Genomic DNA, 26,913 nt, shown 5'->3' on the forward strand with positions numbered 1-26,913 from the left:
GCAGCAATGGGAATTGGCAGGTGGAAGATGCCCCCCAAAACCCTGCTGTTTGGGAAAATATTTCTGATGATAGCTGAATTTTTGTTTCTGGTTTTCAGCTTTGTGCCCTGAGCACATATGGGTGATTTTAAATAGGACAGAAGTTTAGCAAGTACTGCACCCTGAGGAAAAGCAAGATGTGTAAACAGTATGGATTAAATAGAAAGCTCAAAAAGTAACAAAAAAGTAGGTTTGTTTGTGAAAAAATTGATCTTTTTCCAGTTTTCAGAGACTGTGTCCTTGATAAGGGACCAGACCCTGTTTTGGAGCTGGTATAAAATTAAGAAGAACCACTGAAAGCTCTGGATAAGGCAATAGGCATAAAAATAAAGATAATTTATCCAGTCTCAGGAGGCTTTTATGGGGAGTGAATAATACACTGACAGTAAGGAGAATTCAGACTACCACAAGTGAAGTTTACAGCAGACAGACAGAGCTTTGACTGAGATGCTGCTTAGGAACTTGAAAAAAATCTAAGCAAATCATAGAAATTTTATACTGACCTCAAATGAACAGCTGAAGTGAGAAAGATGTTAAGACATTTCTGTATATGGCAAAAATACTGTTGATAGCAAGAGAATGGGAGGTGTGAATCTGTGGGTTGTTGGAACAAAGAAGCTAAAATAAGCAATGCACAGGGCCTGAACATTTCCTCCTATTACTCTGAGTAACCTTGGCAAAACAGTGCAGTTAACAGCTCTGTATATGTGACACACGTTTTCATTACAAGCAGCTTGAGAGGCATGGAAATGTGCGGTGGGTTGGTGGGCTTGAGTTTTTGGGAGTTTGCAGGGAAGTACAGACCTCTAAGCCACAAAATTTCGTTCTCCAAGGGAGGGACTAGTAGAAAATGGTGGCAGAAATTTGAAGTGGCTGGCCTAGCTGAGAAGTTAGAGCCTGACTCATGTGTGCTGATGCATCACTTGACAAATGTTGGCTGTGAGGTGCCAGTGTCAGTGATTGACAAGAATAAAGAAACAGATGAGGCAGAAGGAAACCATGGTACAATTGGGCCCTGGGAAGTGAAACCATGAACAGGACAACAGTCTTACCTCCTGTGAGATAGTGCCATAATGCTGGTGGCCCTCATCACCACCTCCTGGAGGGAAAATTCTCTTTAAAGGAGTAGAGGTCCCAGCAGAAAGGCATTGACTCAGCTGCATTGCTTGGGAAAGAGCTCACATGCCTGGAAATGGCAATTACTGGCAATTACAGACTCCACTGTCTGGAACAGGTACTGGAACACCCAGTTCCCTGTACTGCAGTGATATTAATGGTTTAAATTTTATACCCATTGGGTTGGTCAGGGAAACAGGTTAGGTGAAACATATATGTGTTGCAAGAGACAAACTCTTGCAAACCCTGTTGCAAGAGGCAGTATGAGGCATTGTTTATGTTGTGTTCCTGTGAAATGGAGATGGCTGTACCACAGTCAGATCTCAGGAAAGCAGAGTATTCCAGGATGCTCTAGCTTGGATCAATGCCTGCTCTTCTGACACGTAACACCAGTGAGTGCTAGGAAAAGCTGATCACTAGACTTGATGAATTCATAGTAGCTTTCCAGATGGAGTGGCCATAGATGTGACTGAGGAAATGTGGAGTAATAATAAGAGTTATTGCTGTTCATGCCACAGGTTTTGAAGTTTTCCTAGGATAATTTTTTTGTTTGTTTTGCATTTGCATTGTTTCACTGATAAAATGTCATCTAAAACATTTCCCCACCATTAGGGCTAGAATTTTGCAGCATCCTTTGCCTCTTTTAGCCTTTAAGAGCCTTTAAACATGGGTCTTTAAAACATCCTAGTGAGTTTGTCCTGGGTGGATTTCAACCTAGATGCCTGAGATCCATTCTTTTTCTGTGCTTGGAAGTATTGGCTTTGAGTGACTGAGTGGATGGACTGCTGGTGGAATTAGAACAGCAAGCCCTGATGTTACAGCATGCCAGGAAGAAAAACCAAACCAGAGTAGTATAGCATCATAATCTGGTTCTGGTTTTCATCTTGGCTGTTCCTCAGGGAGACAGAGCAGAACAGCAGAGTTTGCTGGGATTCATGTTCATTTTCAGAGATTTTTGTATACTCATCTGCAATTCAGGGGATTTAGTGATCCAAATACAGAATGGAACATATCCTTAACCTCTCCCCAACACAGACAATGTGTATGAAAATATATACATTGACACGTATTTTTGCTTACAGCCAAGAGTAGACTTCACTGCTTGACTTCATCTCTTCCCTGAGAAGGTTCAGACTTTCTCAGGAACAAATAAGTAGGCACTAGTGACATGTGGGTTAGAATGCTTTCTTTCCCATTCCATCGGCATGTAAAATCTTTGTAATGGATAGCTCTGGAAACATCCTTCTTGTCCTTTATTCTTAAGCATATGCCCAAGGCACAAAAAACTTTCAGTACAAACCAGAGCTATCCTGCTTTCTAAGTCATTCTAGAAGTATTGCATTATGATGACAAACATGAAAAGAAAACCACAGTAAAGAGTTTGTTGCTAGCAAAATGTCTGTATTAAAATACAAAGAAAACTTCCCCGCTGGGAACAGTAATTAATAGACTCTCTTTTGTATGGTACTAACAGCATTGTAGGTTCCATCTCCAAACAGATCACAATGTTCTTGAGGGATAAATTCCACCACTGTCAGTCTGAACCTCAGTCTAAACCACAAAGAGTTCAATAACTACAGTATTGTGCATCCTATCAATATTCCAGCATCACTGGCTTACTGCAATGTGTCCCATCAGATGTGGGTTATATCTGGACACTGCTTGGTGATGGCAAGCTCAGAGGGCTTGCTATTGTGTTTGAAAAGGCGATGATTGCGTTGGAGCCCTTGGAGTTCTTGTTCATACCCAGGATGTCTGCATTAGTTTGCTCTGGCTCGGTTTTCCTGAAGATGTTTTTCATGGTTGACTGGAAGTTATTGGTGACAAAGCAATAGACAATGGGGTCCATGCAACTATTGAGGCTACTCAGAGTCACTGTCACGTGGTAGACGAGGAGGCTGATGTTGTGGGGCATGTCTGGGTTGATGGAGATTGCGACCTGTAACACGTGGAAAGGAGTGAAGCAGATCATGAAGATGATGAGGACGGTGATAAGGAGCTGCACAGCCCTCATTCTCCTCTCCCGACTCTGGTGCATGAGGCTGGGTTTGGACAGGGCACACATAATCCTGGTGGTGAAGAAGATGATTATGATGAGGGGGAAGAAGTACTCGCAGACCATCAGGACCAGGATCTTGGAGAGGCAGCACTCAGCAAACCTTAACGCCATGGTCAGGATGGAGAAAGTCACCACAGTGGCAAAGATCCAAATGAAGATGCAGATCCCCTTGGCACAGGTGGGGTTCCTCCATTTACGTGAGGCTTCCACCTGCACTATTGCCAGGTAGCGGTCAACACAGATGCACGTCAGGAAAAGGATGCTGCAGTACATATTGACAAAGTAGCCAAAGATGTGAACCAAGGAACAATTCTTGCAATCCCCTGCACTGTAGAACATGATGATCCGGACAGGCAAGGAAAAGCCCACCAGGAGATCAGTTACGATCAAGTTAATGGTGTAAATAACAGAGGTGGTTTTTGTCTTGGTACGGAAGCAGAAGACGTACAGTGCCAAGCTGTTCAGCACAACACCCACCAGGAAAATGATGGCATTGACTACCATCAGGACAATCCACAGGCTATAAAAATCTGTGAATAGCTGTTCGTCTGAGTGGATGAACTTGGAGAACAAGTTGATGTTGGAGTTAGGTTGCTCAGTGGAGTTGATAGAGTCAAGGGCTGGCAGTTGAGTGGAGGAGGTCGGCATGGTCACTGACTTCCAACAATCTGAAAGAAAAGAAACAGAGGTATAGTGATGAATTCCTTAGGGCTCCAAATCTTGTCACTTAAAAACATTTTAACCAAGATATTTGCACATCCTGAGTTGTAGATCCCTGTCTACCAATATGGGATTACTAATATTCACAAGGAAAATACCTGGGCTTATAATTGGTGTATTCCTGTGGTTCCAGATGCATGTTTTAGGGAAGACACACACTTCAAGTTTCTCTTCCTCTTCCTTGTACAAAAATGGTTTTAAGGCCAGAAGACTTTTGCATAACTATAACCCCAGAATTTTATTCCTAAAATATAATATCCCTTGCCTTAGGCAGGTGATCTCACTAGAGTTACATGCAGCAGTTTTCAGAAGCTGTAAGATTTCCATGAAATCAGAGAAAGGCTGAATTTTCGGAGAAAGCAGAAGCAGGTTGTGTGGCATCTTCTAGAGATCTGTGTTCACAGCAACAGCAGCCGGAAGATTTCAAACTAAGAGCGTCAGCCACTAGTCCTGCCAGGGTCTGACAGTTTAATTTGCAAATCATTCCTGACTTATACACTATTTTAAACTGATTTGTATATTAAAATGATTTTTAAAAAAAGACCCAGTATATACAGAGACTTGGCTGGTTTCAATAAAAATAAATGGTTGAAAAACGTCTGGAATATCTCAAAGTGGCTGGGCAGGGCTTTGAGGTTAAAAAAAATCAGCTTGGATCAGCAGAGAATGATGCTGAAAGACTTGATTTATGAGGGTTTGAAATCCCTGCTACCAATGAGCCAAATGCAGAAGGAGTGGGAGACAAGGAGCGGCAAACACATCTCCCAGTGCTCACAGAACTGCAGTATGCCTGGGCTGGGAAGTCTGGAATTGCTGAGGGAGTCTGGATGTCCAGCTCCAAGCATACCCCATCCTCTGTCAGCTTCTTTTTCCTCTCCTCTAATCCTTTTTGCTTATGGGGATCAGGAAGAGGGACCTGTGAGATGCTTCAAGCTGTTGGTGGCTGTATACAAAATGGAGGAGGAAGCTACTTAGGACAAAAGTGAAAAGTGGATTCTGAGGAGAGTCCCTGCTGGCCAAAAGAAAATGTTTTGCAGGGAGAATACTAACTGGGTCCAGAGAACATCACAGCAGCTCTGAGCCTGCCTCATGAGTGCCAGACTTCCTCTGCCTGCCCACCATGTCTCTGCATTTCCTGCAACACTCCTAATGTGTCTCACCAGTGTTTGGCCAATAGTCAATATTCAAGAACAAGAGTTCTCGTGGGATGATCAGACTAGTTGTGATTACTCTGCTTGGTTCATTCAAGCCAGGTGAGAGTGAAGCAGAACATTTGTTGAGAAAAAGCAGATTAGGACTGAGAATTTAGAAGACCAGGTGTAAAAATTCTTGGGGAAGTGACTTTGCCATCATGATGGATCTTGGGTTTGTTGGCCTGGAATCTGGGGATTGCTCTAGTTTCTTCTTGCCTCTCAGTCTGTGGAAGTGATTTGAAGGAAAAAGCTGGTTTTAAATGTCCTTGAGCTCAGAAGGCTATTTCCAATCAAATGGCAATTTTTTTTATTTAGGTAGCCACTGAAGCCCAAGGAGTTGAATTGTCCATTGGAATGGCTGGTGCTCAAACATAAAGCCCTCCTGATATCCCACCCAGTGCCAGAATACACTGCAGGACCGAAATACTGAAGCCTAGGGTCAGGCCACCTGTAATGCCCCAAAGAACTACTGGGCAAAGAGGAACAATGCTAATTTCTATCTCCTTTTACCTCTAGACCATCCAGAGCAGAAACCAGACATTGGAACATCATCTGTTTTGGGAATGACCAGATTACCTCACCGTGCACTGAGCTCTGGTGGCAGCCAAAGTAGCACACATGTTCATGGCATTTTGTCTGGGTCTGACTGAGCCTGCAGACTCCTGAGGGAGAGTCTTGTCTCTTTACATTTTGTGCCAAGCACACTGTCAGAGAAAACCAGGAAAAACTGGCCCCAAAATAGGCTGAAGGTAGTGGAGTTGCAAAGTCTGGCACCTAAGAAATATGCATGGGGAGAATGCTGAACCCTGGCCTGATTTCTGCTGATTTCCTAAAATTCTCACCATCTTCTCTGTTTGTTTGTTTCACTCTTTAATTACGAAAACAAACTGAAATGAACAGATGCCTGGATCTGCTCCCAGCTTTCTCTTTGCAGATGCTATCAAGAGGAGCGCTGTGGAAGCCAAGAAATAAAGAAAGACTTTGGTGCCTCTGGAGTGCAGTGTGAGCTTGTATATCTGTGTTCAGACGCATAGCTGAGCAAGGGGAGAAGACAAAATCACCCATCCCATCCTTGAGCTTGCACTAAACTGTATTAATTGCACCTGCATTTGTCTTCTCATTGTAATTCCTTGGCACTGGCTGTTTGCTATGATTTTGCATCTTGTTTGTAGCTTGCCTCCTCTGGGAGATTTTTCTTCAGTCTGAGATCCCTTATCACAAACACCTGATATTCATCTTATTTTGCCTTTCTTGTCTCAATGAAATCAGCAATTTCAAACACATTCAAATGTTCCTCATCCTCACAATGCTTTTGAGGGATGTAGAGCATGTTACAGACAAATAGAAAATTAAAATAATCAGCATATACAATGTTCTGGCTTACCATAGTCACCTTTTCCACTAAGCCCCATGTGCAAGGAAATAAACTCCAGATATTGTAAACTGCTGAAAAACAACAGGTAACATTGTGTTTGCCAAATTGAATATGCAAAGAAGTGCTGCATTAGAGCTTTCTCAGTCTGTTGCTGCCCTATCTGAACTCAAAATCCAAACAACTACATGAGAGAAGTCCTGGCAAATTCAATTAATCCTGAAGATTTCCTCCCTGACAGTCTGTGGAAAAGCTGCCTCTTGGGCTGTGGTGGGAAAAATCTTCCTCTAATCAAATTGTTACTGATGGATGTTTGGGTGAATGGCCTCTTCCTTTCTTTGTGGGACTGCTCTCATCTCATGGCTCACAAGCAGAAAGGACGGAGAACTGGACTAGCAATGCAACAGAATTTGTCTTCGTGCTTTTAATGAGATGGAGCTGGACCAAACCCCCAGTTTACAGCTGCTAAGGATTTTTCCATTGTGGGACTCCAAGCCGGTGAGAAGGGTACACTGCCCCATTTTGCAGCACAGAAAGGCAACCTGACCTTGTGTCTGAGCAAAGCTAAACATTTCCAAAGATTTTGAATTCTTCCTCTCTCCGAGTCCAAATATTATCTCAACCAGTTCTCTTTCTCTACCATCAGACATACTCATGCAGGTGTTAAAGTGAGTCTATTCAGCTACCCATCACCATGACGTGATGGTATATGGAAGTCAGTGAGGGGCATAGTTAAATTAAAGAGAAGCTCTGCAGCCTCTGCAAACCTTTATTCTGCTGTGTTTTGCACTATTTATTACTTGTGGCTATGGCATGAGCTCATGCAGAACTGCAAGAACCACCTTTACTTACAGAGCAAATAAACTTCGGGTTAACCCCCTTCCTAATATCTTCAAAGAGCTTGGAGCTTAGCCTACTTCATACCTAACTGAGCTCTCAGCCCCCCAGATTTCCAAGCAATCCCTGTTTCTTGGAGCTGGCAGTCTGCAAAGCCCAGGATGGGTAAACACACATCCTTCTGAGTGCTGTCTGACCGTGCCAGTTGGTCTATGCTGTTATATTATACCTCTCAGGCTGGATTTTGTCTGTCTGGATGGGAGACTGTGGGTAGAATTTCCTTAAAAGTACAGCAGGCATCTGGATAGAAATGGGATAAAGGGAGGGACAGAGAATGGAAGTTGACCTGCTTTCCCTTGTTCTGATAAAGGTCCCTGCTCAGCACTGGGAGAGGGGAACCTGCTCTGAAAGACTTTCCCATTGTTGTGTGACGCAATCAGTTCCATCATTCTTGGGCCAAATAGGAAACAGATGGTCACTGAAAACAGGCCCTGTGGATTCTTCCCTCTCTCACTCACTGCTTGGCATCACACTTGTTAACTTAGCATGGGCAGCTCAGTGCTATGTCTGCTCCAGGAAGAGATCCCTGATCATCCTGTATTCCACTGCACCGAGCTGTGTGCTTGGTGACAGCCTTTAGCCTCACCCTCACCTTGCTGAAATCAGTGGGTTTCACTTCCTTAGCCCAGGGGACTTTTGTATCTGGCTCAGCAATTCAAGTAATGGGATACAAAAGAAAAGGCAGGTCAGACAACTGAGCTTTGTCCTAACTGCATTCCAAAAGGAATATTTATTGGTGTGCAGAAGGGATCTCTGTGTGCAGACCCAGAGAACACCAGAGCCACACACTGGGATTGGAAAGCTGAAAAGGATGTTAACAAGCACGAGTGTAATTTAGTATAAACAGCTTCAGATTTTCTCATCTCCCTGTCCTGAACTGGAACATCTGATATGGCAACCTGGCTCCTCTATCATCCTCTCTGTTCCACTCACCCTGTCCTGCCTGCCGGTGTTATTCTGCTGCCTGGGGTGGCAACAGTGCGTGTTTAGCTTTGCAGCCTTCCCGTGTTTAAAGTTCCCTGGGTGATTTATCATCATATTTATAAATGAAGGGTTAAACTCACTCTCAATTTAAATTGTATGATTCTCCTTCTGGCAAGCTCTCACTCAACTCTGGCTCAAACTGGCCAAATATGGTGTTTTTGTGCATGTCGACCTTGCCCTATACATGGTAGGGCTTGTTCTGTGTGTCTCTTGCTCAGCCTGGGGAGGGTGGGTTTGCTGACAGGGGGAACAGAGAGAGAAAGAGAGAGAAAGGGAGTGAATCCAGCTGCTGAAAGGAAAAACTGGTGCCCATCTGGCCCTTGAGGAGGGAGATAGTTGTGGGGGAGACAGATTCTACTCTGAGGCAGCAATGGGGCTAGGTAAGATCCCATTCTCAGGGCAGGTAAGATCCCATTTTTGTGGGCATCAGATCTCTGCTCTCAATTGATTCCTGGGCATTGAGGTCTCCTTTAAACCTTCAAGTCTGAGGGTGGCTGGAACAAGTGTGTGAAACATTCACCTTCTGGAGAATTGCAGTAGGAAATAGCCAAATCCAGAGCAGAGCTGGATTATTCCTTTCCCTCCAATGCTGTGGACATAAAAGGGGCTTTGGAGACACAAAACACATAGTTTTATGAGTGCTAGATTAAATGACACCTGATTTCTTGCAGTCTCATGTCTCACAGTGGCTTGCAGGGCTGAGGGAATGCTTTGCCCTGCTTGAGATGCTTATTATAACTTTTTCCCATGTGGACACTTGGCTGCCTTAATGAGCACTCACATTCCAGATCTTCCCTTGGCTCTGACACTTGTTTGAGTTTCTCCTTTCTTTGCTGCCTAATTTCCTGAAAATTGAGGTGATCTTTCCCTTCTGCCAAATTCTAGTTGAAATTAGGCAGCAGATTGAAAAACATTAGGAGGATGGAGGAAATCAGAGCTGACAACCACACAAACAGGCACTGAGAGTGATCCTTGTTTCCTCTAATGGGAACCTGCAATGCATTTGTTAACACTCTCCACCACACATCCTTTCATTTAGATCTTGTTCTCTGCAAATTCACAATTGCTTTGGCATTGAAACACAGCAAACAGGGCTGGATGCTTTCTGTGAAAAAAGGAGTATTGCCTGCTTCTTGTTGTTTTCCTGAAGAGAAATAATTTATGCCAAACCATGGGAGAAACCAGCCTGACTGGTACAGATGATAGCTAATCACTGTGTGTTGGCACTATTCAGCCATGGCCTGCTTGCCCATGTGTCATGAAGAGTGTGATGGCCAGCAGTTCCTACTTGGTCTGGCGGTTTGAATGGTCATGTGCTGAATTACAGCTTTGGTCTGGAATCACAGAATCATAGAATATCCTGAGTTGGAGAGGACCCAGAAAGATCATAGGGGCCACTCCTATGATCATCACTCCTGCCACTGCCACTGGACCATCCCCAGGAGTCACACCATGTGCCCTAGAGTTGTCCAAATGCTCCTTGAGCTTTATCAGGCTTGGTGCTGTGACCACTTCCCTGGGGAGCCTGTTCCAGTGCCCAACCACCCTCTGGGTGAAAACCTTTTCCTAATATTCAATCTAAGCCCACCTGGACACCACTTCAGGCCATTAGTTTGCGTCACCACCGAGAAGAGATCCGTGCCTGCCCCTTCTCTCACAAAGAAGTTGTAACTTCAATCAGGTTTCCTCTCAGTCTCCTGCAGGCGGAACTGGTCACCAAGTGACCTCACCTGCTCCTCATACAGCTTCCTCTCAAGGCCGAGAGAGATTAAACCCCCACACTGACTTGTGAATCTGTAATGTTGGCCATGAGAATCGGATTTCCCGTCTGGCAAGAGGGGAAACTTGTATGTCTCGTCTCAGGCATAGGGGTAATCCTTCATGACCTGTAAGCAATCACAGGCTGAGGATGTGTGGAGGCTGATGCAATGCTGGTTGTTGGGCTGGTGTTGCTGATGTGTTGTTGAGCTGTTTCCTGCCTGAGATTCCCAGTTTGCCTCTGTGTGCTCCTTCATCTCCAAGGCCCTGCTGTGGCTGAACAATGGATGTTGCTCTGTGCTGTGATCTGAGCTCCACCTACCACACCGAGTTCAACGCTGTGTGTACACATGGGTGGATCCTGTGCTTCCCATGGGCCCAAGGCCAAAATCACGTCCTTTGAAGGTGAGGAACCTCATCTTCAAAGCATCCCTAACTCATTTTGGGACAAAAAATAGTCTGTGGGTGCCCAAGCAATGATTTAGTCCAGCAGGTCACCCTGGGCCATGAGGGATCACTGCCAGTTAGACAAGGGAGAGCACAACTCTCCAAAGTGCATTCCTCTTCTCCACAGAGCAAAGTGACCCAGATGGGACTGATTCCACTTGGCTTGGACCAAATGCCAACTCTCTGCATCCAGGCTTGAACCTGCTGCTTACAACCAGGTGACAGATCACAGTCCTGGACACCCCAGAGACAATCTGTTTAAAAATTGGAAAGGTCTGCATGGTTTTTCCCTCAGCCCTTGTCCTGAGCATGCATGAAAAGAACTGAAATGAAGCTCCCAGATATACAGAGGAGGAAATTCACATACTGGCAGATTTCTTATGAATTTATACCTCCCCTATGGCCATTTGCAGCAGCAATGCCTCAGCCTTTGAAAGAAAGAGAAATGTGCAAGAAAAAAGAGAAGTGGGATTGTACACTTTGCCTCTCCAGATCTACAAATATCCACCAGCAGTGGTGGGCACCTAGAGGTCCCCAGCACATTTCTGATGAGGCTTGCTAGTACTGATCACCTATAATAAAGGTAATAATAAAGGGGGTTTGCCTCCTTTTGCTTGTTTTTACCACACCTGAAACACTTGGATGTCTATGAGGCCTTATCAATACCACTATCTTTCATGTCCCTTTTTTCTGTGTTATCAGATCTTGGCCTTGGAGTAGAAATGCTAAATGTCTTGGTGAATGCTTTATCAATCATGCTTCTAGCATTTAAAAGACCAATATCTCATATCCTGTCAGGGCTCGTACCAAGTGCCATCTGTCACAAGGGAGCATGGAGGGACATCTCTGCAGTAGGTGCTGTGTGTTTCCAGCTCTGTTACTTTCAGAGAAATCAGAGCATGACTTCCTGAGTGTGCCCCTCTCTGTCCCTTGTGGACCATTATATGTGAGGGGAAAACATATTTTTGGCTGATTTTTTTTTCCAGTATGATTAACTTTCTTAAAAAAAAAAATCTTACATCTTAAACAAAACATATAGATTTGGACTCTTATGGGTCCAGCCAGTAAAGATGGATTTGAGCCTGTCTTCTTGGGAGGTTGTAACAGTAAAAGAAAAATGTGTTTGATTTTATAGGGATTACAGTAATCCATCGAGCGTTTCCAGGGTGCCTGAGACAAAGTGCTAGAAATGTCAGTTTGGAATAACAGCTATTGTGGCTGTGTGCAAGGAGAACCGTGCAGTGAAAATTACCATATAGGCACATGCAGGAACTTCACAGGCAAGTGCAAAAACAGTATCTGGCGTGTGTACTGCTGCTTGCTTTGGAGAAGGAAATTTTTAATTGCAAATTTAGCACACTTTGAGCACTTTCTCCTCTTTCTGCCTTCAGCTGCCTGCTTGCTCTGTCCTTTGGCAAGAAGGGCAGTAAAAGAAGAACAACAGCAGAGTTCTATTGTTGGCGAAATACCTGGGCTTCTGCACAGCCAGGGAATGCAGAACTAGTGAAACAATGCTCACACGCCAGGGAGCACAGGGCACCAGTGCAGGTAGGGATGCAGGGGTGATGCAGAGGGGTCAGGTGTACCAGCTCTGCCTCTCAGCACTCACTCCAAGCTGTCTTGGCTGCAGGAAGAAACTGAGGCACAGAGCCATGTGTGGTCTTGGCCCGGGGAATGCAGAGAGATAGGAGACCCAGTTAGGGAGTAGATGTCCTCTTTTTGAGGCGTCCCAGGATGGACAACCATGTCTTAACCCTTTGGAAGGCCGGTTTCTGTAGTTTCCTTAGCAAGACACATGACAGTGCTCTGCAGACCCCACAGTGCCTTCAGGGTTACGCAGATTTTGAATTCACAGGGTTAAATTAGAAAAACTTTGTGCTGTCAGTGAATGTGTTGCTGTGAAAACAGGGAGCATTTCTGAAAGGGTCTGCTTTCTCCTTCTACTGAGCCAACAAGTGGGTTTAGAAAGGGAAGACAGCATCTTTCCTAGAGCTGAGCTTGCACCCTGCTGGCGAGCCAGACAGGTAAAACACCCCCACTTGCAGCTGACTCCATTCCAGGTAGTGCATCATCTCTTCTCGCTTCCAAAACCTTCCTGAATGCATTCTCGCTTCCAAAACCTTCCTGAATGCATTTCACCAAAATTTAATTATGCCTGGGAGTACACATGTACAAACGACATCACTCCCCTCTTCACAAGAGCTGTCACAGTACTTTTCAAGAAGGGAAAGCCTGCAAGTCTGCACACTTCCCATAACCCTCCATCTCCTTGAAGAGCAACGAAATGTCCTTATAGTGCTCCACATCCCAAGAGCAAAGAAAGTCACAAGGGAGAAGCTCCTTGCAGCCTCTGCTAGCTGCTGGCACAGCCTGGCTTTTCAGGTCAGGCACTTCACAAGGGATTTCCACACCTGGTGCATGGGCAGATCCAGAGACTTCCTGAGCTGCTCATCCACGTGTTCAGTGCAGGACCCTTTCCTCTCCCACCCCATCCAGGGCTCTGTGGTGCCATAGCCAGGACTTGGAGTCCTATATCCAGCAAATCTTTCCTGGCCCCCTCTTGTCTCCAATCCCATGCCCCCCTCTTTGTCTCTGACCAATATCCCAAAGCATTCCCTGCAATGGTCCCTGCAGAGTATTCCTGCATGATGGACTGACTTACCTCTGTCCCGATCTCCCTTCTATGTTAGCGAAGCTGCCGGTAAGAAAGTTTCCTTGTGGACCTGACTGCTATCAGCCCAGGAAAGAGACATCTGTTCCTACAAGCAGAACAACTGGAGTGACTACAGAATATGAAGAAATGCCTAATCTCTCTCTTGCGTTCTCTCTCTCTCCCCCCCCCGCCTCTTCTAAATATAGCCTTGCAACTAATGGGAAAAAATATACACTACCAAAAAAAAAAAATATTTCCACTTGTCTGTAGTGTTCAGAATTTCTCCCCAAACATCTGGCTCCTTGCCCTAAGTCTCTCTGAAATTTATGAAGTGCTGTAAACGCTGAAGAGGGCTCCAGCCGTACTCACGGTGCTAATGCCTGAACTTCTCTAGTAAACTAAAATTGATGTTGCGACCCCCAGGTCAATTTCCCTGTGTCTCTGTGGGAACAAAATCTCCTTGCTGGGAACTTGCCAGATCAGGGCTACTGCAATGTCACCACCACATGTGACATGAGGAAAAGACCCCTCTTTTCATCTTCCTGATGTGAATTTGGATTAGAGAGAAGCATCCCTGGCAGCTGTAGGAAGGTGCTGAACCAAATGCCACAAAGCCTGTGATATACTTTGAATCAACCCAGCTGTCCAGACCCTGAGAAAACCCCTGGCACAGGGAATCAAAGGATGACCCTGCACACTTTGTTAGTGCTGCCTGCAGTCATTTGGGAGAAGAGATAATGAGATCTGTCCAGGGGGCCCTCCAACATGTTCCTCCATCCTCATACAGCCCTTCCCTACTGGTGGTAGAGTCACTGTGGGTGTCAGGTCTCTCTTAGAGTGGGGATTTAAGTATCTCTACACCCTTGGCTACATGAGAAGAAACTGACATTGGAAAAAGCATAATGAATTATCCCATTATTCAGATGAGTTCAAATCACATAGCCAAAGAGAAGCTTTCAAGACATCTCTGCTGATTGATGCCCTAAGGACTCAAAATCCCCCAAGTTCCATCTCAAGTCCCACTTCTTGCTCTAAACTGGGTACCAAAACCCAATCTTTTTTGGGGTTTGCAGAGATGTTCTCCCTAGGAACTTTTCAGTAGCTTTAGAGATTTATTTTGGGAGAAAAGGCAGAAAAAATGTGAGAGCTTACATCAAATTTAGTTGTTTAGAAATACGGAGAGGATGGACGCTGGATTTTAGTATCAGCCCTGGCCTGCATCACACTTTAGATAAAGACAACACTGGTGCCAATGCAATAAACACGCGGGATATGGCCTGTCACAACATGACAGGATCAACTGAGAGGCATTGAATTCCAGGTCAAGAGGTCAAATCCATAAATAGAGGAGAGGTAAACTCCACACATGCATGTCTCACTGGAGCACAAACAGTAGCTATGGTTATTAGAGAAGGTTGACCTCATTTTCTGGAATTACTTTTTCACCCTTGGATCTTTCCCAGGAAGACTGAGCTGATCCTTTTTGTCTGGTTATTTTATTGATTTTCTATTTTGAGTTTCCTCACATTGAGGAGCAGATTGTTCCTCTGTTTCAGGAACATCCTTCTTGGTTGTATGAGCCCCTTAATCCAGGCATCCAGCCTTCCACAACTGCTCTCTATCTCAGGCATATGACTGAACTTTCATTTGTTTCTCACTTCCTTATGCTTGAGAGGCAAGTGTGGTAGGAAAGTCTTCATGAGCACCACTGTTTGGGTGATTATTGTGCCTTCAGTTCCCTCCATCCTGGAAGTTCAACAGGGGTAAGAACAAAGAGAAGAAACCAACCCATGGTCTAATGTTGGGCAGGGTGGGTGAAGATGGACCCTACTGAGGCTCTGGCACAGGTTGCCTGGAGAAGCTGTGGCTGCCCCATCCCTGGAAGGGTTCAAGGCCAGTCTGGATAGGACCTGGAGCAACCTGGTCTAGTGGAAAGTGTCCCTGCCATGGCAGGGGCTTGGAGCTAGATGGTCTTTAATGTCTCTTCCAACCCAGATCATTATAGACTTCTACAACTATCAATCTCAGTGCCTATGGTGGCAAATGCAAATTTTTATATTTAGGGAATCACTCTCTGGAGTTAGAATTGTGAGACTGTAAGAAAGAAAATACTTCTCTCCAGGATGAGCTGTTGGTACCTGCACTCTATCCACCTTCTCTGGGACTGTCTGGTCTTTCCTGTGTGAGGACTGGTTTGGTTTTATGCTTCCACATGATACATGAGAGCTGTGTTCCCATCCCTGTGCATGGGATAATCAGTGCCCTGCACTCCCCCACTATCCCAGCCTCTCCCTCCTAGCTGGATTTAGAGCTAGGCTTTGAGTGGCAACAGCTGCAAAGTTTCAAGTTGTGCCTGAGATAGCGCAGAACATGCCATATTGGGAAGCAGATGCTGCTGTTAAGGTGGAGAAGGCGCATCCGGGCTTTGGGCCATGCTTTGTCCCAGACCCGGTTCCCACACTCAACCTCAGGAGGAGTTGCAACCATAGCTGATAAATGAAGAGCTTCTATCATCTCTTGATTTTCAGTCATTTCTTACCCTCCCAGAGGGAGCAAAAGAGGCAGAAAAAAAAATAGTAAAGCTTTAGTAAGTGGAAAATTTTCAAGCTTGTTCATTGAATATACAACAGTATTAAATATTGGAGTGAGATTGTAGATGGAAGAAGGTATTGGCTCAGTCAAAATCATCATGTAGAAGGACTAATAATTATGACAGGGAAGGATGCTACTAGCCCATGGTAATTCCTAGCAATCCCTTAACCTTGCCATGTAGAATAGGGTTCTGGTTAATAGTCTTCTGTGGCACAGTGCAGAAAAGCAGGAGGCCAGACAGCTCTTGAGGAAGCTGGAGAGAAAGCTGATACCACACATCCTTCTGGGGAGGTGTGTCCTGTTTTTGCCAGGAGAAGGGTATACTCTTCCAGTCCTATTCAAAAAGGGGAATTGAGCATCCTTTGATCCCCTGCTGTGGGAGAAGAGATTAAGATTGGGCACTGCATAATGAGCTTTAACAGATGGGCTGTTAAAAAGTTAAAGCCCTGAGATGGGCTCAAGGCACGTGGCCAGATCAGTTTTCAAGGTGTCTCTGTTGACCAGCTCTGCAAGGACCCAAATCCAGTGTCCAAACATACCTGGGTATTTTTAGGAAGCTGAATGTAGGCTCTGTTACACTGAACAGACCCTCACAAATGACTTATATTCTTCAGCAGTGGAGGAGAATTCTTACCCAAGAAGATGTTGGATATTGACAAAACAGAGTTCAGAAAACTGAGGTCCATACCCAAGGTCATGGCTGTATGGAGGTCACCAAAGAGTGGGATCCTCACTACATGGAAGACACTGAAGGGTGGGATCTTCACTGTCTTGTCTGGAAAACCTCTTTTTAAGAGAGGCAATAATGTGAGCTTGCCAGGTGAGTAAACCTTTACCATGGCAGATAAATTTAATGACATTCAGGAGAGTTTACATCCATTTTACCCTCTCCAATTATTCTTCCTTCGGGTAAATCTACCGTAGAAGATCCTCAGAGTTTAAAAAGTGCTGGAAAACATTAGTGTATGTCTCAATGATATGCTCTGCCCATGAGCCATAAAATCTTGATTGCCTGTGGTCTCCAAGGCTATTATGGGATGCTGTGAATCAGAACTGACCCAGAGAACCATGTAGGTTCTCACATGTGGACCAGGGGCAGAGAAATTTCTGCACTGGACCACCCTCCAGGAGACACCTTTGATTTAGGGGAAAATATGTGGGCAACAGGGCTCTCCCCAAATATGTAGGAACTTTCCACCTAGGTCAGGTGTTCTTCAACCCCACCACACTTCCTTGTCATAAAGAAGTGACATGTATTCCCTTGGAGAGCAGTGTGGGAACACTCCTCTTTGGTGACTCCTGAGCTGGTATTTTGTGGAAGTGGGCAGATCCAGGGTTTTTCTGGTGCTTTTGATAGAACCCAAGGGAAGTCCAGTTGAAAGAACCTTGAAGATTGAGGCTGGCTGTCTCCAGCCTGGCTTTCAGCTTGTGGCCCTTGCTCATTTGGAGCCAAAGACAGCAACATGTGGCTTCATCTGCTGGGCTATTGAGAGGTCATTCTTCACTGTTCTTTTGGTGATCCAGGTGTGCCATGCTGGGACATCTGGGAGATCCTGGGACTGCTTTGGCATCTGAACCCTGAGACATTCATGCTGGTTATGTTTCAGGTGTAGCTGGAAGGATTGGAGGAAAAGATCAACGCTCTCTCTATTAATTCTTAGAATTTGTTTTAAGGGATGACTTTCGTTCCTTCCCTGCAATGCTGGGATAGAAATATCAAATAGACAAAGAAATTTCAACTACTTATCTCTGGAGAAGGAGGGCTAGGATTGCTCCCCAAGTGATATTCAGTACCCCCAGGGCATTTTACCTGTCAGCATGGGCAACAGAGACTGTGGGTAGCCACAAAAGATGGTCAAGCTGTCTCTTTTGATGGCATCTCAGCAGGGTCTAGAGGCTGCGGTACCTACCTGATATCAGCAGCTCTGCAGGGCACAGTCTGTGTCCTCTGCCAACTGCTCAGGATCACAGGCACTTCCCAACACTCACTGAGCTGTCACTTGCTGTCCTCAGAGGACTGCAAGGGCTGGAGGCCATCACAATTTTGTATCCTTGCCTCTGAACTGACTCCCCATGTGTTTGTTCAAGGAGGGAGATCAGACTCTCACCATATGAGGCTTCTGCTGATGGAATCCAGCTGTGATTCATCTGTTTGATGAGGGACAGGGAAAGACAAGTGATGCCCTAAAATAATGGTCATGGCTCCTGTTGGGTGAGTCAGGCATGGGGGAGGAAGCAGGAGCTAGTTTCCTGCCTGCCTGCTGCATATTTGGGAGTTGGCTTTGCTGACCACTGGTTTCCCCTCCATTTTTCTCCCTAGACTGTGGCATTTTTGCTGATGTTGAGCAAAAGAAAATTTGTTGTTGAGCTGAAAGAAAAATTAAGGTGTCTGCAGTGCACAAAGAGTGCTTGGTCCTGCCTATCTCCAGTTCTTGCATGACAAGGGGTATGAAGTCCCTCACCTGTTATAAATGCACCCTGTGAGGGTGAGCCAGGATCCCTCTCTCCATCCCAATCTGCCCAGTTTACCTTAGGTCTCATAGATGTGAGGGTTCTGACGAGGCTCCTCAGTTCAAGGCACCAGCAAAGTGAGCTACCAAGAGTCTTTGGCCACTCAACAAATGTCATGTCTCAGCTTCCCCTACTGATCCAAACCTCACTGGGATCCTTTGCAGGGTCCCACTGTGACCTTTCTGGCCCCCAATCCAGGTCCAGCCAGTCACCTCTTGTACTTTTTCTTTTTTCCTATTTTTTTTAAAGATTCAGAAGCTAATTGCCAAGAACTCAATGTCCAGTGTCATAACCTCACTGCAGAACTCCCCCTATTTGCAGCAAAGTATTTCCTGTTGGTTTTGTTTGTCACTGGGCACACAGGAATACTGGTGCTTGAAGGGGAAAGCTGCATAAGCTTTGGACTTTGGCATTACTTGGGCACATTGCCCTGAGAGGTCAGTGCTGGGTGGAGTGGCTCTTGCCCAGCTCTGGTTTGAAGGCTGCAGAGCAGGAATTGGTAGGATTGTTGGTCCTGGATTGTTGAAGATCCCCCAGAGAGCTCTCAGCACTCTGCTCCTGTGTTTGTGGCAGTGGGAAGCGCTGTGTGGCAGGGCTGAGCCAGAAAACCTTGAACTCAAGATGTGCTGTGCCCTGCAAGTATGGAGAGGCCAGAGGAGAATTTGAAAATCCATGGCAAGGAAATGGTGGGAAGCTTTGAGACCCAGTCTGGTATCTCCACCTGCTCTGATTTAGCAGTGACCACAAACTTGGAAAGGAGCAGCAGGAGGCTCCCAGGGCCATCTGTTCAACTTTTGGGGTTTTTTGCTATGTGAATAACCTAGCCCAGGAGGAAGGACACCTGCAACTTGGAAAATCTGATACTTTGACCCACAAACCTAAAAAGGGGTTTAGAGAAAGACATCCTCTCCCTGCTTGCTCCCTGCAAACATGTTAATCCTCCTCTCCCATTCCCTTTGTTTGCCTGGTTTGGAGAGATTTCGAAGGGCTCAGGGCAGGGCTGTCTTTTGTTAGATGTGCACAGAGCTCAGCAATGCTCTGATCTGGAACAGGGCAGCATAAATCTGGGGGATTATCATAGGAAATGCCACAGTGATGAAAAGCCCTATAGGAACGGGAAGAAAAGAAAGGGCCCCATTTGGGAAGAAAAAAACCCCAACAACCACCCTGCTGCTTGCTTACAAGTGATTCCTAAAACTGTTGCCTCTGGAAGAAGCTGGTACATTTGCTGATTTTATTTTCTTGTTTTTCTCCTTTTATTTTGGAAGGGGTGTGTTCCTTTGTGTTCTCAGCTGTTTAGAATTACAGATCCTGTCCTTGCAGCAAGTTCTGTGTGAGGGGCCTCACTGGAGACAAAAAACAAAAAAACTCACATTTTCTGGGGAGATGCTTCAGTTTCCTTATGGTTGAAACCATCCCTCTAAGCACAATGTGCAGAAGTGCTCTGGGAAAATTTCAGGAAGGGAAGGAGGGAATCACATGTGTGATTTACTGGAAACTGCAATGCTAAAACAATCAGTTTTCTCCTAAAAACAAACGGAACAGGGTGCTGGGCAGCAGAATCCAGCTGGTACTTGAGGTGGTGGTATGTTTTGCCATGGGGTCATGGACCCTTTTGTCTCCCACTTGGAGCAGAGAAAACCTGCTGAGACCTGAGCCAGGTGGAAACATGACAGTTCAGAAATCCAAGGGGATATTTTCTCTGTCTGGGATGTTATTATAGATAGCACCAGATTGTCCCTGCTGGTGAGGTCTTCAACTCACTGAGGTGTGGGCAGTGGATGGCATGATGGAGGGAAGACCAAGGCCCTACTCCAGTTTGTGTTTAAGATCTCAAAGCACATTTTTTATCAGGTGCAAAAGCTCAACCTGTCACTGCTGAATCATTCCTTTCCATAACTTCATCTTAGTACTGAAAGCTTCAATCTTTGTTATGTTGGGAGTACCTCAAGGTGCTGTTTGATGTGCCTTTCATGTCACCTGGAGGGATTAATTTCTACAAAAGCATTCTTACATGTAATAAATAGTGTTAAATTGACTAATGAAAGGGAGATGTGTTTCTGCCTTGGAAAACATCCAAACCAAACCAATTGGAATGACCTGAGGGCCAGCAAACATGACCCATCAGGGCAGACCAGCAGAACTGGGCTTGTTTAATCTACAGAAGAGACAACAGAAGGCAAATTGATAACAGCTGGAGATGTCTGTGGCAGCTTCCCTGGGAATGGTGCAAGGTGGGTTTGTCTCACATGGTTTAGTTCATTAACACCAGTCTGGACCAGATGACCAGCCCAGTTTATGATTGTATCAGCATAGAGGCTTCATTTGGGTGAGAGGAGTCCTATTGCTTGTGTCTCCTAGGGCAGGATGTGCAATCAGCATCCCTGTCCTGTGTAATTCAGACTCAGAGCCACAGCAGTAGCCAGAGGTTCCCCCCATGGTGCTGGAGCCACAGGTTAATCCCATGGCTGTAACACAACCTCAGATTGCACCTTCTTTTGGGCAAATTCTGCTGGCTTCTTTAAAACAAATATCCAGCTTGCTGTGACTGCTAAACTGGGCTCTGCTTCTTTGGGTGTCTTTCCATTTTCCAAGAAAAATAAACTGCAGGCTCTGTATTTTTAGATATGCTATCTGATCAGAGCTAGTCATATATCAGTCCCAATACTGTGAGGGAAGATGTTGAGCTCCACTGCTGGACTCCCTTGGGAAAGAACTAGTGGCTTGAGCCATTCTGGGTGTATTAATAAATCAGAGTGTTTAAAATAATCTTACACTTCCTTAGGTAAGCTGCTCACAAAGAATAATACAGTTGGGAATTGCTAATGCCAGCGTCTTAGCAGTTCTGATTCTCTGGGTGAACTTGATACTGTTGGGAGTGAGAGAGGAACAGCCCTGGTATGAGACAGATCTAAACTAGGCAGGGGACAGAGGCAGCACGACTCCTCTTCCTTTCCCTCTCCTGCCAGTGACTCTGATTCCTGACGTCTGCCCCTTGCTATTTCAGTCCTGGGTATCCTCCGAGGCGGCTGCTGGTCGGAGTGAGCTTTATGATGGCCCCTTCAAAAAGCATCTGAGCAACCTGCTTTGCACAATAGTGCACAAATGTGGAGTAATTAGTGTATTTTAAACCTCTTGCTGGTTTGCCTCAGCCTCCACAAGTCTGTGTCTCTAACATCACTGCAGCCTGCAGACAATTTTCTGTGTGTTTGATCAAAGCAGCGGGAAGCCTCAAAGTCAGTGTGTGAAAAATGCCTGGTTCCTGAAAGTGCATTTGTTGTGCTACTTTATCACTCTAACAACAATCAATTTATCCACATAATTGGTAGCTGGAGACAGCATAACACAGCTTGGCAGGCTGGATTTTTCTCAGAGATCTATTGCTTGGCATATTCAACCCAGGCAAAAGGAGCCAGCCTGGCTGCCGGGGAACTGCAGCTCTGTGAGTGCCAAGCAGGTGAAACCCAGCATGACAACTCAGCTTTCTCTCTCCATCCTGCCAGAAAAAGACTTTGGGGATAAAGGTGAAATTGCACCTGGCTGAATGTCTCGCTTAAAGTCCCTTCCAATCTGAGCTGCTCTATAATTCTATACCTTTTGAACACAGAGATATTGATAGAACAAAGGGGAATGGTTCTAAACTGGAAGAGATTTAGATTAGATATGAGGAAGAAATTCACTGTGAAGGTGAGGAGAGTCTGGACCATCTCCCTGGAAGTGTTGAAGGCCAGGTTGGACAGGGCTTGGAGCAGCCTGGGATAGTGGGAGGTGTCCCTGTCATGGCAACAGGGTTGGAAGTAAATGGTCATTAAGGTTCCTCCCAACCCAGATTATTCTGTGTTTTTGTGATCCTGATAAGCCTAATAATGCATTAACCTTTCTGTTGAGATGGGTGCAGGAAAAGGTTTTCTCTGCCTATTCACTTTCCTCTTCTCTGGATCAGCTGCTGGAGCATGGTCAGACCAGCGAGAGAGTGACCATACATCCCACTAGGAGGAGAGGCTAGGTGCTAGTGGCTCTGTGTGGTGTGGTGACCTCCAGCAATCTCCTGTCCTCTGCACTTGTGTGCTAGAAACCTCCTCCATGTCATGCAAGAAGATGGTTTTCCTCCTGTGTCTGTCTCAGTGCCCTGTCCCTGCTGTGCCCAGGTACTCACTTTACTGCATCCATTTGAGTTATCACTCTGAGAAGACCCTGGTGGGTTTAAATGCCTGTGCTGCTCTTTGTGTGAGTCAGTGTGCTCAGTGCTCAGTGCCATTTCACTTTGCTAATGCCTACCTGCAGCAAACAACCTACTCTGATGTAGGTCTTTGCAGTTATTGGGAGCTCTGAATGAAACAAAATTTTGGCAAGCCTCCACAGGCATCCCTGCCCTCATCCAGGAGGCCAAAGATTACTTGTGATAGCCTCACAATAGGGCAGCCCCCAAAAGTGGCCCAAATCCATCTCTCCAGGTGTGCCACAGACAGGGTGACAAATTCAGAACATTCAAAAATGGGAAGCTATCTGCTGGACCACCACACTGAAAACCATACCCTACATTTTTATCTTTAGGGGCATTTCCCAGAGCCTCATCTTTTTGGCAGATATTTGTAGAGAAGGTGGCTGGAGCCATGAAGAGGAAGGGACATTTGACAGTAAATCTTTTTTACATCAATGTGGAAGAAGCCATCCTTTCTGTTTTGTGATAATGGCTGTAGTGGTGCTTTTCAGGCTGTGATAGATGACATGTACATCTTTTATGGATTATGTGTAAGAGGTAATAAAGAATTCAGTTCTTCTGTGTCTATACACTAATGGTGTATCGATCCCAGTAAATATCATGCTGAGACTGAAGAGCAGCATCCCTGGTTAGTGTCATCCTGCTGGGTGACATCATTTCTTTGGCTGTCACAGCCAACTCAGCCTAATCCTATCTGACCCCCACAGCTTTACTGATTCGTTGCTCTGGCTCTGGGCTTCACTTTTCTATTCCCCTGATTCATCCTTCACCTCAGCACAACTACTTCTGTCTCTGGACTTTGTCATGCTCAGCTGGACTCTGCTGTGCCTCTCTGGGATTTACTGGATGGGAAGTGTTTCCCTGCAAAGCCATCAGTAGGATTTGCTCAGTTATTTGTGATCTGCAAAAAAATGTACAGCTAAAAGAAACAAATTAAAATGCAAGGAGGAAAAATGGATGAAAGGCAAAAGAGAGCAGGAAGAGTCCTTACAGCCTTTACAGATGAGCTGGCTGAGAAGTAGCAGACATTCCTCAGAAGGGACTGTGGATTTTACCATAGATGTCATGGGATGATCACTAGCATGTACCTTTATGTAATAAGTAATCTCACCTCCTCCTAAACCTGGTCACTGGACATTTATAGAAACCTGCTATAACAGTGAGGGTGGAAAGGGAAATCACAGAATCATCGAACCACAGCATGGCTTGGGTGGTTGCAAGAAACCTTAGAGATCATCTAGTTCCAAGGCCCCTGCCGTGGCAGGGATATCTTCCACTAGACCAGGTTGTTCAAAGCTCCATCCAACCTGGATTTGAAGTTCAAAAAATGTGCACTTTGAATGTTCCTCCCATGAGGAATTTTTGTCTCATATTTTAAAAAGAGCTCAGGGACTTGTATGCTCCTGATTTTAGGCATCAAAATTCACATCTCCTAAATGGGTGAGGTTTCTCTGAATGTGATGACCACCTGCCTGCTAAACATTCCCTTTTACTTGTCTCCAGCCCCTTAAAATGTGGACTGCCAAAATCCTGCAGCCCTTCTGACAAGTTGGAATGCAGGGTTTGGTTTTCCCCCTCTGAAGGGGGATGTAGGGCCTGAACAGCCTGCAGGTTCCCTGTGAGAATCACATCATCCCAAGGGAATGATGCACTTAAGGGGGAGCAGAGCTGTGGTGGTGTTGTACGTGCATCTGGTGGGATTTATTGCTGTGTTCAGCAGTCTCCTCTGTTCTGCTTGCTCTGCCTCAGGGGGAACGTGCTGTGAGAGATGTTTTATGTGCAATTCCGCCTTGGACTTTGGCTTCTGCTTCAAAATGGGGGAAGAAAGACTTTTAGGTGCTTTTGACACCTTTAGGCTCTATGGGGAGGGAAGAAATGGCTTTGTGTCTGTGTTTTATCTCAGAGCACTGGAGACGTGGGGAAGGAGGCTTGAGCAGGGTGAGGGAAAATGCTCTGAAATAAATTAATAAAGTAGCTGCTCAATTGCATTGCTAAGTTGCCATATGTCCTTGTAAGAAAGGATGGGGGGAAGATGGGGATTTTCCTTCTAACTGTGGGTTGGCAAAGATATCTGTGCACAAAGGAAATGGAAAATTTCTTAGTAAAGAGGTTTCTGCCAAAGGGGAGCTTCTGCCCTTGCTTGTGCTACAACAGGAAGGAGGTGGGCATTTCTACCTCTTTTTCCATGGCTGCTCAGCTTTCCCCTGCTCAGGGAGAGATTTACAGGGTGAGCTGAGATGCAGCATTGCATCTAATTGTGTGTGACAGAGGTATTTGCCCTGGTGGTTTTCAATTGGGACCGTCACGCGCAAGTAATAGGGATTAAACTTGTATGCCCACTGTTTTATTTCTGAATGGGGGAGTTTTAGCTTTGCAGAAGGAGATGTCATTTCAGGGAAAGGGCTGGCTTTTTGCTGAAGAAGACCAATTGTCCCTGGCATGTGAGAAATGTTAGAGGAAAAGGCGCCTCCTGTCACCAAAACACAGCTGAAATGAGTCTGAAGAGCCACGTTGCCAATTCATCACACTGCCACTGAGTGTGGGTTGTGTAAACACTGGGAGATGCTCTCTCCATGCTGTACTGTGGCCAGACATGTCCCAGTTGGCAGAGACTTGCTGATGGACCTAGTGAGGCCATTCATCCCTTTCAGCCATCCCAGCTCTGGCCCAGCCACTTCCCCCACCCACACAGCAATCAGAGTAAGGACATTTCCGTATCATTTCCCTGGGGAAAGTTTTCTGCTACCTAACCTTAAACTATAAAGTTCATTTTGACCCTTCTCAGATCACTTTTTCATGGCTTGAGCCTAAAACTCCTGTGTCTAGCTCTGCACCTCTATACACGGACACTTGTAGGATGCACAGGTGTGTGTGTGTGTAGCTGGACTTGACACAAATAATCTGTATATGGAAGTTTACCAGAAATACTCATATTTTCATGCAGAATCCTTCACAAGGCTCTTTACCATCCAAATAGATCAGTTCAGTTTATAGAAAACTGAACGTTTCCCTCGATGAGATGCTCTTTTCCTTTGCACCAGCTCTGAACTCCCCAACCCTCCTGTATCCCTCCAGCACCCGGTGTAGAACACTCTCCATCCTCTTCAGTGCTGCTCCCACCCACGTGAAGCCAACCCGCACCCAAACCCACGTGCTCCGCTCCCGACCCTGCAAGGACTCCCATCCCCATCTGGATGCCTCCAAACTCTCAGCCCAGCCGGGATCGGAACACGCTGCTTTCCCAAGCTGCAGCCAGTGAATCTCCCTCCCTCTCTCCCCCCTCGCTCCCAGCCCGAAACACGCCAGTACTCACACGGCCGGAATGAGAAAGCTCAGCTGCTGCGCTCTGAGCCCGCTCCAGATTCCTCGAGCGAGTGGCCGTGGGCTCGTTCCCCGGCGCTCAGCGCGGGGATGATACAGGAACCAGACCTCTTTGGTTTACTTTTACGTTGACGTCAGTGTTTTTTCGAGCCTCCACGGCTCGTTTTGGTAAAAAGGATGTCTTCAGGGGAGAGGGGAGGGGTCGGGAAGGGAGAGGAGTGAGGATGAGCTGTAGATAACTTTTATGATGTGAGCAGGCAGTGGTGGGAGGTTTTAGGGGCTCATGCTGAAAGAAGAGGTGCTTATGGAGACCTCACCCTCACACAGAAATTAAATCTTAGAGTGGATTGGGTTGGAAGGAACCTTAAAGACTATCTAGTTTTAACCCCCTACCATGGGCAGGGACACCTTCCACAAGACCAGGAGGCTCAGAGTCCCATCCAACCTAGTCTTGAACACTTCCAGGGATGGGGCAGCCACAGCTTCTCTGGGCAGCCTGGTTCAGTACCTCACTACCTTCTACATAAAGAATTTCCTTCCCCTGTGCATCCACTGTGCAGCTAAAGTATGCATGGACATTTTTGGCAGGTGTGGAAAGGGCTGGGGGAGATTTGGACAACACCATCAGGAAGTGGAACCTGCAAGTGCTATCACTAATGCCAAATTATTCACAGCAGATTAATCACACCTATGTTTAAGGTTTCTTTTGGCCATGAGCAAAGCCAGATGCCTTTGCATGACTACATAACATAATTCTTCCAGGAATTCCAGACTCGGGGTTTCATGCCCTAAATACTGGGGGTTTTTTAGATTTTTGAGTTGAGTAGCGTGATGTGAACCATTGAGCACTTGGATCTTAGAGCCTCAGGTAAGTCAAATACAGAATTTGCCCCAGTGCTGCTGACCAACTGTAATGAAACAATGAAACCTGTGCTCTCTTTGGATCATGGATCACTTTTCCAGCTCTTAACACAACTGGTCTATCATTCATTATTAGACCATCTGTACCTTGATACAAATAATTTATTG

General features: G+C 45.7%; 1 protein-coding gene and 1 long non-coding RNA gene across 6 annotated transcripts in view; one reads left to right on the forward strand and one right to left on the reverse strand.

Moving 5' to 3' along the window:
- The window catches only part of LOC107200338, an 86,533-nt gene that overhangs the window by 15,217 nt on the left and 44,403 nt on the right, over positions 1-26,913 (forward strand). The gene's annotated exons all lie outside the window — the stretch shown is intronic.
- Positions 2,190-25,972, reverse strand: GPR20 (G protein-coupled receptor 20). 3 transcript variants are annotated; one of them, XM_015618689.3, is made up of 3 exons: positions 25,877-25,972; positions 13,248-13,344; positions 2,191-3,882 (listed from the first exon to the last, which is right to left on the reverse strand). In XM_015618689.3, the coding sequence occupies exon 3, from the start codon at positions 3,860-3,862 to the stop codon at positions 2,801-2,803; it is 1,062 nt and encodes a 353-aa protein (XP_015474175.1). In that variant the 5' UTR covers positions 3,863-3,882; positions 13,248-13,344; positions 25,877-25,972; the 3' UTR covers positions 2,191-2,800. The 3 variants fall into 3 exon arrangements, with proteins under 3 accessions (XP_015474176.1, XP_015474175.1, XP_018861242.1); XM_015618690.3 differs by lacking the exon at positions 13,248-13,344 and having other exon boundaries at positions 2,190-3,882; positions 25,877-25,971; XM_019005697.2 differs by lacking the exon at positions 25,877-25,972 and having other exon boundaries at positions 13,248-13,831.

This window comes from Parus major, chromosome 2, assembly GCF_001522545.3.
Source record: "Parus major isolate Abel chromosome 2, Parus_major1.1, whole genome shotgun sequence".
NCBI classification, from domain to species: domain Eukaryota; kingdom Metazoa; phylum Chordata; class Aves; order Passeriformes; family Paridae; genus Parus; species Parus major.